Source organism: Artemia franciscana, unplaced genomic scaffold (genome assembly GCF_032884065.1).
Source record: "Artemia franciscana unplaced genomic scaffold, ASM3288406v1 Scaffold_1282, whole genome shotgun sequence".
NCBI classification, from domain to species: Eukaryota; Metazoa; Arthropoda; class Branchiopoda; order Anostraca; family Artemiidae; genus Artemia; species Artemia franciscana.
The window spans coordinates 47,774-61,166 of NW_027062781.1; the positions used below are offsets into that span (position 1 = coordinate 47,774).

Below are 13,393 nucleotides of genomic sequence, written 5' to 3' on the forward strand. Positions count from 1 at the left end.
TTTAGCATAAAGAGCGAGGTATTTAGGAGGAAATAAATACCTTGCTCTTTATGCTAAAGTATTTTTAGTAATTTCAACTATTTATTCTACGGCCTTTCTGATTCAGGGGTCTTTCTTAAAGAATTGGGACAAAACTCACGATTTACTGTAAAGAAGGAGGTATTAACGAGGGTACAAACCCCCTCATATACATAATAAAAATTAAAGAATATAAAAGTTTGTTACGTAAGTTAATTCTAAAGTTACGTATATTTTTTGCTAATAACAAAATTCGTTAAAATTAAAATTTATAGTTGCCTTTTTATGTAACCGAAAAATTGCATGGCAACTAGGCCTCCTTCCCCATCCCATATTTCTCAGAATCGTATGATAAAAACTAAGAGAAAGCCATTTAGCCAAAAAAGGAATTAATATGCAAATTTCATTTGAATAGTTTACGTGTGGAGAGTCAATAGCAACATGCATTAATTCAAAAACGTTCAGAAATAAAATAAAAAAACTAGTTTTTTTAACTGAAAGTAAGGAGCGCCATTAAAACTTAAAATGAACGGAAATTACTCCGTATATGAAATGGATTGTCCCCTCTGCAATCCCTCGCTCTTTACGCTAAAGTCTGACTCTTTGCCACAATTCTGCTTTTTAAAACAATTAAAAGCTTTAGCGTAAAGAGCGAGGGATTGCGGAGGGGACAATCCATTTCATATACGGAGACACAAAAAACTTTCGGAAACACAAGTTTTCTAAAGAAAAGTAAAGGTCATATTAAACTAAAGATGAGAGGAAATAGAAGCCTAAAATAACTCTAAGAGAACAGGGTGTGTAGAAACAGGAGCATTGCAGGACCTCCATATTTTAGCAGCTCTGAGTTTAAGCCACAGATACCCGCAGCTTTATTATTCTTGAGTCTTTTTACTGCATGTCCAATTTCTGAGGGGCTGAAAGGCTCATCTGGAGGAACATCTGTTCCAGGTCTTTGACTGCAAGGTTGTCTAGGACTATTATTAGGAGGCGCAGACGGACCAGTATTGTTGAGGAGCGAACAGAAGTGGTCCTTCCACCACTCAAGACAAGACCCTTCGTCAGAGAGAAGTCATCCCTGGACAGGACGGGACCCAAGGTGGGAGTTTTATTTTCAGTGAGGTCTCGGAGATGCTTGAATAGGCTGTCCATGTCTTTCTTTTTTGCAGCTAGCTCAATTTCATTGGCTTTCCTTGCAACAAACTGGGTTCTATCCCGGTAAATGAGTCTGTTCCGCACTCCATTGAGCCTCCGATATGTGGTCATATCCCCAAGAAGTCTTGCCTTCCGTCTTTGCTCTATGACTTGCAGTGTTTCATTAGTTAGCCACGATTTCTTTGGATAACTCCTCTTGCCAAGCACTAGTTGTGCTGCATCACTGGTCTGCAATTTAAAATGCTTCCAGAGATCTTCGCTGCTATTAAGTGAGCCAAGGGCCTCAAAACTATTCGATATCTCGATACTGTACTTCTGGCGAGTATCTGGTTCCTTTAGTTTCCCAATATCTGCAGCGACGGGTTTTCTTTTCAATCGTTGTGCGTGGAGGCGAAGCCGAAGATCGGCGCACACAAGCCTATGGTCTGCGTTTCCAAGCTCTGCTGATCTGTAAGTTCTGCAGTTCTTCACAAATGATCTCCAGCGTTTGGAAATAATGACGTAGTCAATCATCTTCTTTGTACGACCGTCATTACTATACCACGTGTATTGATGAATAGTTTTGCGTTGGAAGTAGGTGTTTGTAATGTAGAGGTCGTGAGATCGGCACAGTTCAAGTAAGCGAAGCCCATTGTCGTTAAGTGGGTCGGGGGATACAGGACCAACTGTGCCACGCCATAAACCCATATCATCGCGTACTGTCGCATTAAAGTCGCCAAGGAGAACAGTTATATCATGAGGGGGAACTAATGCAAGGCATCTGGACAAAGCAGAGTAGAAATCCTCCTTAGTTGCATCATCAGAATCGTTGGTCGGGGCATAGCATGTGATGATAGTCATCTTGCCATGCTTGTGTCCAAAGCGGGCGTCCATTAATCTGTCCGATACAGCTTCGTGTAAAAGTAAGGCCTTTCTTGTAAGGCTATTTAGTGCAAGGCCAACACCATTCCTTCTCGAGCTTCCTCCAGACCAGAGCAATGAGTCACTGTTACCTATTCGCTCTTCTCCGCTTCCGGTAAGACGTGTTTCTGTAAGACCTGCAATTGACACTTTATTCTTGCGAAGTTCTTCAGAGAGTAGGTTCTTTGACGCAGGCTCATTCAAAGTCAAGACAATCCAGGTGGCTATTCGTAGCCCCCTTCGGTCTATAAGGTTTAGTCTGTCAGTCTTTCTGACGTCGTCAGCATGTCCATTGACGCGTGATGGTCGAGATCTTAAAAGGGAATCTGGGTCCGAGGCTATATTGTCACTTTTCGTAGCACTTAATTTTCGGGTGGAGGGTCGCTAGCCCAACCGACCCTAGGCCTGGAATCTGATTAGAGCTAGGTTAAACCTAGGTACGGAGATTCCCGGGGTGGGCTCCACCCGTACCATGAGGTTGCGGCCGTCCTGATCGGAGTGTTTAGTTAGGGGAGAAACCCCATATCCAGAGGCACGTGGTCAGCAGACAGAGTCTGCCTCATTCCGGACGAACTCCATTCACCTCCAATTCCAAGTAGCTATGGCTCCCATTAATTTTGTTCGTCGTTAATTTATAAGAAAACTCACATCTTTTGCTATACTGACAAATTTACCCCTCCCTGGCGTATCGATTAGCAGAGGATGGGGATCAATTGTAAATTTATTTCCCCCTCCTTCTATATTTTGAGAAGTATATTTTTTGGAATTGTCATTTACAAATGGGCTACCTGTTTCTGTTTTCATTGAAAAAAAAAATCAAAATTGACCCTTCTTGGTTTGAAAAATGAATCTCACCCTCCCCACTAAATTTTATTGAATTTACCCCACTGTCCCATCCTGAGACATATTTCTCGTGTGTTTTTGGGAAATAGAAAAGTGTTTCAAATAAATACCTTAAACGTCCCTGTTCTTAAACTTAATTGAATGAAAAAACAAGTTTTTTTAACTGAAAGTAGGGAGCGAAATTAAAACTTAAAATGAATGGAAACTAGTCCGCATATGAAAAGGACTGTCCCTTCCTCAACGCCCGCTCTTCACGCTAAAGTTTGACTCTTCCTCATAACTTTACTTTATAAAACAATACAAAACTTTGGTGTAAAGAGCGGAGTGTTGAGGAGGGGACAGCTCTTTTCATATACCAAATGATTTCTGTCCGTTTTAAGTTTTAATGTCGCTCCTTACTTTCAGTTAAAAAAACTTTTTTTTGTATTGAATTTCTGAACGTTTTTGAATTAACTCAGATTTTGATTTTCACTCACCGTATATGAATAATTAACGTGCAATTTGAATATTAATTTTACTTTTTTTAAACAAATAATAACCTAAGCGTGAATTTTGTTTCAGTTGTTTAAGAATGACTCCTGAATCAAAAAGGTTATTTAATTAGAATAGTAGCCTCTTTTCAAAGCTAAAAAATAAACTTCAGCGCAAGAGCAAGCTACAGGGGAGAGGCAAACCATGTCATATACGTAATATTTTCTGTTACTTTTCAGTTTTAATGTTACTTCTTACTTTCAGTTGAAAAAACTTGTTCTTATTTAATTGCTGAAAGTTTCTTTAATAATGTCGGGAAATCCAGCTCCCCTCCATGGAAAATTCCCTTCCCCCACGAGAAATTTCTCCATGGAAAGATTTTCCCACGTAACTTAAATTAGTGATATTTGTGAAACTAATTTTGTAAGGCATAGTAACAAATCGTCCAAAGAGGACGAAACTATTTTTATAAAAATGATTCACAAGTTGAGCAATTCTCAAATGACTGAAACGCATGAAAAAAATATCTTTAAAATATAGGTAATAATTTATTATGATATAATACTTAATAATATATACGTATTTACTCGATATATGTATAATTTATTAAAACATTAATAGTTTCAATGTTATTCCTTACTTTTAGTTGGAAAGAACTTGTTATTTTTAAAAATTTAATAACAACCACAAGCCGAAGACATACAATATCTTTGGTTCAGTATCACATAAAAAGCATAGTTATAAAGCTGTTTACAGTAAAACTAAATGCTAAGTTTGAACGGAAAATAACACCAACAAATTATTGCTTATATCGGCCGTTATTTAACAAAATTCGAACTCTAGCGTAAAGAACGAGGTATTGAAAGGGGAGAGGGAACTTCCTCATGTACGTAATATGAGTGGGTTAGCCTCCTCGTCAATACCTCGCTCTTTAAGCTATTAAATAAAAAAAACAAGTTTTTTTTAACTGAAAGTAAGGAGCGACATTAAAACTTAAAACGCACAGAAAATACTTCGTATATGAAAGAGGCTGCTTCCTCATCAGCACCCCGTTCTTTACGCTAAAGTTTGACTCGTTCTCTCAATTCTTCTTTTTAAAACAGTAAAAAACTAATAAAAAACTAATAAAGTAAAAAAGAAGGCTAAAGAGATATGGCTATCACAAAATTTGATCTGTTGATTTTGGGGGAAAATGAGGGTGGGAGGGGGTTTAGCTTCAATTCTTTGATCACTTAAAAAGAGCACTAGAACTTTTAATTTCCATTCGAATGATCCCTCTCGCGAAGTTCTAGGACCACTGAGTCTACATAATTACCCCTGGAAAAAAACAAACAAGTAAACACGCACCCGTGATCTTTCTTCGCACAAAAAACACAAATTCCACATGTTTGCAGATAAGAGCTTTAAACCCTACAGCATGATTCTCTGATACGCTGAATCTGACGGTGTGATTTTCATTAAAAACCTATACCTTTTAGGGGGTGTAAATTAAAAAAAAAAAAATTGAAAACACCTGAAATACTTGCAACCCTTCCCCCAGAAGCTTAGAGGGGTCAGTCATCCTCAAAACTATAATTATTAGATCTTTAGACCATGCTGAACAAAATGGCTATCTCAAAATTTTGAATAGAAAACTTTGCTACTAGGTCTTTCTATTTCCCATTAAACGAACCCTCTTCCGATCATCTAGGATCAATTCATTAAAACTCATTAAAACTCAAAACTCAGTTCATTAAAACTTATATATACTAACCGTGTTTCCACGTATATCTAAAGAATCTCGCAATTTGAATTTATATTTACAATTTTTGAAGGGTTGATTCAATTGTTGAGTAACGAAGAAATGATACTTTTGACCAACCCGAAAGCAGGACTGCCAACAGTGGTACAATTGTAACATTTTGGTACATTTCACCCAGTGTTGCCAACAGCGGTACAATTATACCATTTTGGTACATTTCAAAGGTACATTCTGGTACGATCAAAAATTTCCTGGTACATTTTACAAAATGTGGTACAATATTGTACAATAAGATTTGACTGGGCGTCAGGACGCAGTGAGCAGAGGGAATTGTAGTTTTATTTGTTTTCTCTTCTAGAGTTTTAAGTTTTCCTTTACACATTTATTTAGGTGCCTGTTTTTGGCCTCTTGCGGTCATAATATAGCGTTAAGTAGCACAGACATCTGTAGGGTAAGTACAAAATAGGTGAGGAGATAAAATAGGTATTTGGAGGAGTTACACCAAAATGGTCTCTGCAGGAGAAAGGAGGTCACCCAAATATCTTTGAAAGAAGATATCTGATACTTTGTTCTCTTTATTCTGAGAAGGAAAATGTAATTTTCCGATCGTCCACGTTATAACCCGGTCTGGGAAAGAAAGGTCTAGGCACCCTGGATGTATATAAAATATAGGAAAATGGAAAGAACCAACCGCTATAAAAAAAAAATAAGATTAATTTGAATTCTGAATAGCGATTATCATATTATTATAATGCAATAAGAGTTGTAAAGTGTAGCATCATGAGTTCTTTGGAAATCACCATTAAGGAAAAAAATTAGAGCTTGGCTTTCCGAGGAATTTTAAGAGTTGTAAAATGTGGCCTCATGAGTCATTTGGAAATTACCATCAAAGAGCAAATTTAAATTTTGGCTTTCACAGGAATTTTAAGAGTTGCAAAGTGAAGCCTCATGAATCATTTGGAAATTACCATCAAAGAGCAAATTTAAATTTTGGCTTTCACAGGAATTTTGAGAGTTGCAAAGTGAAGCGTCATGAGTCATTTGGAAATTACCATCAAAGAGCAAACTTAAATTTGGGCTTTCACAGGAATTCTAAGAATTACAAAGTGTAGCCTAAAGTGTAGCTTGGAATTTGTCAGTATATGCTTGTATACTGACAAAGAGACCATTGCCCTAATTTTTTTTCATACAACAATCGTGAAGGTCTCCCTAGCAGTGTTGCCAACAGCGGTACAATTGTACCATTTTGGTACATTTCACCTCTAAAGGTACATTCTGGTACAATCAAATTTCTGGTTTTGTGCCTAGCGCAAAAAAAATTTTCGTCTTGCCCGTAGCATGACACGCAAAAAAATAGATATGGTACAATTTTTTAATCAGTGGTACAATTTTGGAGCGTTTTGCAGTACTTTTTCTTCCGAAGCGTTGGCAACACTGGTTAGAATAGTACAGACAGTAATTAAAAAAGAATAGAAGTCATTGCTTTAGACCTGAAAGTCATTTAAATATAACGAACCTGAGAAAATTTTCCTTATTTTAGAAAATAGGGGGAAACAACCCCTAAGAGTCGTAGAATCTTAACTTAAAATCACACCATCAGATTTAGCGTATCAGAGAACCCTATTGTAATAGTTTCAACCTCCTGTCTACAAAAATGTGGAATTTTGTATTTTTTACAGAAGGCAGATCACGGATGCGTGTTTATTTGTTTTTTTTTTGTTGTTGTTGTTTTGTTTTTTCCCAGGGGTGATCGAATCGACCCAGTGGTTCTAGAATCTTGCGAGAGGACTCATTCTAACGGAAATAAAAGTTCTACTGCCTTTTTTAAGTGACCAAAAAAACTGGAGGGTAGCTAGGCCCCCTCCCACTCCAATTTTTTTCCCAAAGTCACCGGATTAAAATTCTGAGATAGACATTTTATTCATCTTAGTCAATAAACCTTAAAACTATGTCTTCGGGGACGACTTACTCCCCCACAGTCCCCGTGTGAGGGTCTACAAGTTACAAACTTTGACCAGTGCTTACGTATATTAATGTTTATTTGGAACTGTACAGACGTTTTAGGGGGGAGGAGGGGGTTGAAAAGAGGGGGATACGTTGGGGGAACTTTCCTTAGAGGAATTTACCATGGGCGAAAAAAATTTTCATGAAGGGAGCGCAGGATTTTCTAGCATTATTTGAAAAAAAAGAAAAAATAAATATAAAAAAGTTTTTTCAAATGAAAGTAAGGAAAAGTATTAAAACTTAAAACGAACAGAAATTATTACGCATATGATGGGCTCACCTCCTTCTAATACCTTGCTCTTTACGCTAAAGTAATTTTAGTAATTTTAACCATTTATTCTACGGCTTTTGTGATTCAGGGGTCATTCTTAAGAAATTGGGACAAATATCAAGCTTTAATGTTAAGAATGAGGTACTGACGAAGGGGTGAATCCCCTCATATACGTAATAAAAACATGAGAATACAGAAGTTCGTTATGTAAGCTAATTTATAGGTTACCTATATCTTTTAATAATAAAAACATTCATAAAAAATTTAAATTTCTAGTTGCCTTTTTAAGTAACCAAAAAATCGGTGGGTAACTAGGCTTCCTCCCCCGCTCTTTTTTTCTCAAAATCATTCAATCGAAAATATGAAAAAGCAATTTAGCCAAAAAAATAAATATACAAATTTTATTTTAATTATTCATCTGCGGAGAGCCAAAGTCAAAACATGCATTGATTCAAAAACGTTCCGAAATTAAATAAAAGAAAACAAGTTTTTTTTAACAGAAAGTAAGGAGTGGCATTAAAACTTGAAACGAACAGAAATTACTTCGAATATGAAAGGGGCTGCTTCCTCATCAACGCCCCGCTCTTTACGCTAAAGGTTTTACTGTTTTAAAAAGTAGAGTTAAGAGAAAGATTCAAACATGACTCTGTCTCTCAACTCTACTTTTTGAAACAGTAAAAATCTTTAGCGTAAAGAGCGGGGCGTTGAGGAGGGAACAGCGTCTTTTATATAAGGAGTAATTTCTGTTCGTTTTAAGTTTTAATATCGCTCCTTACTTTCAGTTAAAAAATCTTTTTTTTTAATTTGATTTCTGAATGTTTTTAAATTAAGGCATGTTTTGATTTTGGCTCTCCGCACATTAATAATTAAAACCAAATTTGCATATTAATTTATTTTTATGGCTAATTGGCCTTTCTCATAGTTTTGGTCGGATGATTTTGAGAAAAAAGCGAGGGAGTAGGCATAGTTACCCTCCAATTTTTGTTGTTGTTTAAAAAATGTTTTTATTAGTAAAAATACACGTAACGTTCGAATTAGCTTACTTAACAAACTTCTATATTTGTATGTTTTTATTATGTATATGAGGTGGTTCACCACCTGGTCAATACGTCGCTCTTTAAACTAAAGCTTAAATTTTGTCCCAATTGCTTAAGAATGACCTTTAAATCACAAAGGCCGTAGAAAACATAGTTGAAATTAATAAAGTTACTTTAGCGTAAAGAGCGAGGCATTAGGAGGAGGTGAACCCCTCATATGCGTAACAATCTTTTTTCGATTTAATTTTTAATGCTGCTCCTTACTTTCAGTTGAAAAACTTTTTAATATTCATCTTTCATTGTTCTTTCAAAAAAAAATAAAAAATCCTGCGCCCCTTCATGGAAGTTTTCTTCTCCCATGGAAAATTCCTACATTGAAATATCCCCCTGCATAACTCCTTCCCCTCAACCCCAACCCCCAACCAAAAAAAATCCCCCTGAAAGCGTCTTTACACTTCCCAATAACCATTACTATGTGTAAACACTGGTCAAAGTTTGTAACTTGCAGCCCCCCCCACAGGGACTGTGAAGGAGTAAGTCGTCCCCAAAGACAGAGTTATTAGGTTTTTGACTATGGTGAATAAAATGGCTATCTCAGACTTTTGATCCAGTGACTTTGGGAAAAAATGAGCGTGGAAGGGGGCCTAGATGCCCTGCAATTTTTTTGGTCACTTAAAAAGGGCACTAGAACTTTTCATTTCCGTTAGAACGAGCCCTCACACGATATTTTAGGACCACTGGGTCGATAAAATCATCCCTGGGAAAAAAACAACAACACAAACACGCATCCGTGATCTGTCTTGTAATTAAATAAAAAAAACAATTTTTTTTAACTGAAAGTAAGGAGCGACATAAAAACTTAAAACAAACAGAAATTAATTCGTATATGAAAGAGGCTCCTTCTCATCAACGCCCCGCTCTTTACGCTAAAGTTTGACTCTGTCTCTCAATTCTTCTTTTTAAAACAGTAAAAAACTTTAGCGTAACTTTTTCTGTTCGTTTTAAGTTTTAATGTCGCTCCTTACTTTCAGTTAAAAAAACTTGTTTTTTTTATTTAATTTCTGAACGTTTTTGAATCAATGCATGTTTTGATTTTGGCTCTCCGCAGAGGAATATTTAAAACGAAATTTGCATTTTTTTTTTTTTTTGGCTAAATGGCTTTCTCATAATTTTGATCGAATGATTTTGAGAAAAAAAGAGCGGGGGAGGAAGCCTAGTTGCCCTCCGATTTTTTTGTTAATTAAAAAGGCAACTAGAACTTTTAATTTTTTACGAATATTTTTATTAGTAAAAGATTTATGTAACTTATAAATTAGCTTACGTAAAGAACTTTTGTATTCTCATATTTTTATTACATATATGAGGGGGTTCGCCCCCTTGTCAGATCCTCGCTCTTTACACTAAAGCTTAAATTTTGTCCCAATTCATCAAGAATGACCCCAGAATCACAAAAGCCGTAGAATAAATAGTTGAAATTACTAAAAATACTTTAACGTAAAGAGTGAGGTATTAGGAGGAGGTGAGCCCCTAAAATGGGTAATAATTTCTGTTTGTTTTAAGTTTTAATGCTGTTCCTTACTTCCAGCTGAAAGAACTTTTTCATATTTATTTTTTCATTGTGTTTTTAAATAATGCTAGTAAATCCTGCGCTCCCTTCATGGAGATTTTCTTCCCCCATGACAAATTATCGATGGAAAGTTCCCCCAACATATCCCCCTCTTCTCAACCCCTCCCCCAACCAAAAAAATCCTCCTGAAAACGCCTGTACACTTCCCAATAACCATTAATATATGTAAGCATTGGTCAAAGTTTGTAACTTGTTGCCCCTCCCATGGGGACTGTGGGGGAGTAAGTCGTCCCTAAAGACATAGTTATAAGGTTTTTCGACTATGTTGAATAAAATGGCTATCTCAGAATTTTGATCCGTTGACTTTGGTAAAATAATTAGCGTGGGAGGGGGCCTAGGTGCCCTCCAATTTTTTTGGTAACTTAAAAAGGGCACTAGAACTTTTCATTTCCGTTAGAATGAGCCCTGTTGCAACATTCTAGGACAACTGGGTCGATAAGATCACCCCAGGGAAAAAAAATAAATAAACTAAAATAAACACGCATCCGTGACCTGCCTTCTGGCAAAAAATACAAAATTCCACATTTTTGTAGATAGGAGCTTGAAACTTCTACAGTAGGGTTCTCTGATACGCTGAATCTGATGGTGTGACTTCTAGGGGCCGTTTCCCCCTATTTTCTAAAATAACGCAAATTTTCTCAGGCTCGTAACTTTTGATAGGTAAGACTAAACTTGATGAAACTTATATATTTAAAATCAGCATTAAAATACGATTCTTTTGATGTAGGTATTGGTATCAAAATTCCATTTTTTAGAGTTTCGGTTTCTATTGAGCCGGGAAAAAATGCAAAGTTCCACATTTTTGTAGATAGATGCTTGAGACTTCTGCTGTAGGGTTCTCTGATACGCTGAATCTGATGGTGTGATTTTTGTTAAAATGAAATGACTTTTAAGAGGGTTTTTCCCCTATTTTCTAAGCAAAAGCAAATTTTCTCAGGCACGTAACTCTCGATGGGTAATTCTAAACTTAACGAAACTTATGTATTTAAAATCAGCATCAAAATGTGATTCTTTTGATGCAATTATTGTTATAAAATTCTGTTTTTTAGAGTTTCGGTTACTATAGATCCGGGTCGCTCCTTACTACAGTTCGTTACCACGAACTGTTTGATTAGCCATGGCATCATGCCCGCAAATATTCAATTTGAATTCATTGGATTTCTTGAATTTTCTTGAAAATTTTTCTTGAATTTAGTGGTCATTTTGGGATACACATGAAAAAAATATAGGCTATGTATGATAGCAAGACCGAATCCAGGAATCAGGATTAAGGGATTAGTCCCCTCTCCCTCTTCTAAAAAATCTTTCTCCAACACAAAAAGACGTTTAAAGTATATAACGTGTGAGATCCAACGTTTTACGTACAAGACGTTTTATGGTTGGGGGAGAGGTATGTGTGGGAGGATCTTTCCATGGATGTATCACGGGGAAGAGTATTTCTATGAAAGGGGCGCTGGATTTTCCGGTATTATTTAAAAAAAAATCATTTTTGGATATTTTTTAGCAACCAAAAAAATTGAGGGAAACTAGGCCACCTCCCCCGCCCCTCTTTGATCAAAATCGTCCTATTAAGGATTTGAAAAAACAGTTTAACAAAAAAAAATAAAATACAAATTTCGTTTTAATTATCCATGTGCGATGAGCCAAAATCCTAACCTGTATTAATTCAAATGCGTTCAGAAATTAAATAAGAAAAAAGTTATTTTTTCCACTGAAAGTACCGAACGACATTAGAACTCAAAACGAACAGAAATGATTCCGTACATGAAAGGGGCTGTCCCCTCCTCAACGTCCCGCTCTTTACGTTAAAGTTTTCTATTGTTTTACAAAGTAGAACTGTGACAAAAGTCAAATTTTAGCATAAGGAGCGGGGGAGTAGGCCTCCAATTGTTTGGTTATTTAAAAAGGCAACTAGAACTTTTCTTTTTACGAACGTTTTTATTAGTAAAAATATACGTAACTTACGCAACGAACTTCGACATTCGTATGTATTTATTACGTATATGAGGGAGGTCACGCCCTCGTCAATACATCACTCTTTACACTAAAGCTTAAGTTTTGTCCCGATTCCTTAAGAATGACCCCTGAATCACAAAGACCGTAGAATAAATTGTTGAAATTAATAAAATCGCTTTAGCGCAAAGAGCGAGGTAATAGGAGGGGGTGAACACATCATATGCGCAATAATTTCTGTTCGTTTTAAGTTTTAATGCCGCTTCTTACTTTCAGTTAAAAAAACTTTTTCATATTTATTTTTTCATTGTTCTTTCAAAAAATGCTAAAAAATCCTGCTCCCCCTTCATGGAAATTTTCTTTCCCCATGACAAATTCCTCCATGGAAAGCTCCCCCCAAATAACCCCCTCCTCTCAACCCCTCCGTCAAACCAAAAAAAACTTGAAAGCGTCTGTACAATGTGTAAACACTGGTCAAAGTTTGCAATTTGTAGCCCCTCCAAAGGGGACTGTGGGGGAGTAAGTTGTCCCCAAAGACATAGTTATTAGGTTTTTCGACTATGCTGAATAAAATGGCTATCTCTGAATTTTGATCGAGTGACTTTGGGAAAAATGAGCATAGGAGGGGCCCTAGGTGCCCTCAATTTTTTTTAATCGCTTGAAAAGAGCACTAGAACTTTTGATTTTCGTTAGAATGAGCCTTCACACGACATTCTAGGACCATTGGGTCGATACAGTAACCCATGGGAAAAAAAAACAAAAGCAAAAAAAAAACAAATAAACTTGCATCGGTGATCCGTCTTGTGGCAAAAAAAAATGCAAAATTCTACATTTTTGTAGATAGAAGCTTGAAACTGCTACTGTAGGGTTTTCTGATACGATGTATCTGATGGTGTGATTTTCGATTAAGATTAAGATTCTATGACTTTTAAGGGGTGTTTTTCCCTATTTTCTAAAATAAGGCAAATTTTATCAGGTTCGTAACTTTTGATGGGTAAGTTTAAACTTAATGAAATTTATATATTCAAAATTGGCATTAAAATGCAATCCTTTTGATGTAACTATTGCGGTTACTATTGTGTCCGGTCGCTCCTTACTACAGTTCGTTACCACGAACTGTTTGATTAATGCCAGATTTGCCTTTCATTCAATCGGACTGTCAGTCTTGGCTTCTTATACAATTAGCTATGGCTTCATGCCCGCAACTTTTATTTCATTGGATTATTTCATTTATTTTATTTCATTGGATCTCTTGAACTCTCTTGAAATTTTTTATTGAATTTACTGGTCATTTTGGGATGCACATAAAGAAAATATAGGCTATCTATGATAGCAAGACCGAATCCAGGAGTCAGGATTACCAGGGAGACGCT

The 13,393-nt window shown here is 36.3% G+C and overlaps 1 protein-coding gene across 1 annotated transcript; it reads right to left on the bottom strand.

Annotated features, from left to right (window-relative positions):
* Positions 1-909: 909 nt before the first annotated feature.
* On the bottom strand, positions 910-5,345 carry LOC136042425 (uncharacterized). The gene is made up of 2 exons (XM_065727400.1): positions 5,191-5,345; positions 910-2,386 (listed from the first exon to the last, which is right to left on the bottom strand). The coding sequence occupies exons 1-2, from the start codon at positions 5,343-5,345 to the stop codon at positions 910-912; spliced, it is 1,632 nt and encodes a 543-aa protein (XP_065583472.1).
* Positions 5,346-13,393: the final 8,048 nt, after the last annotated feature.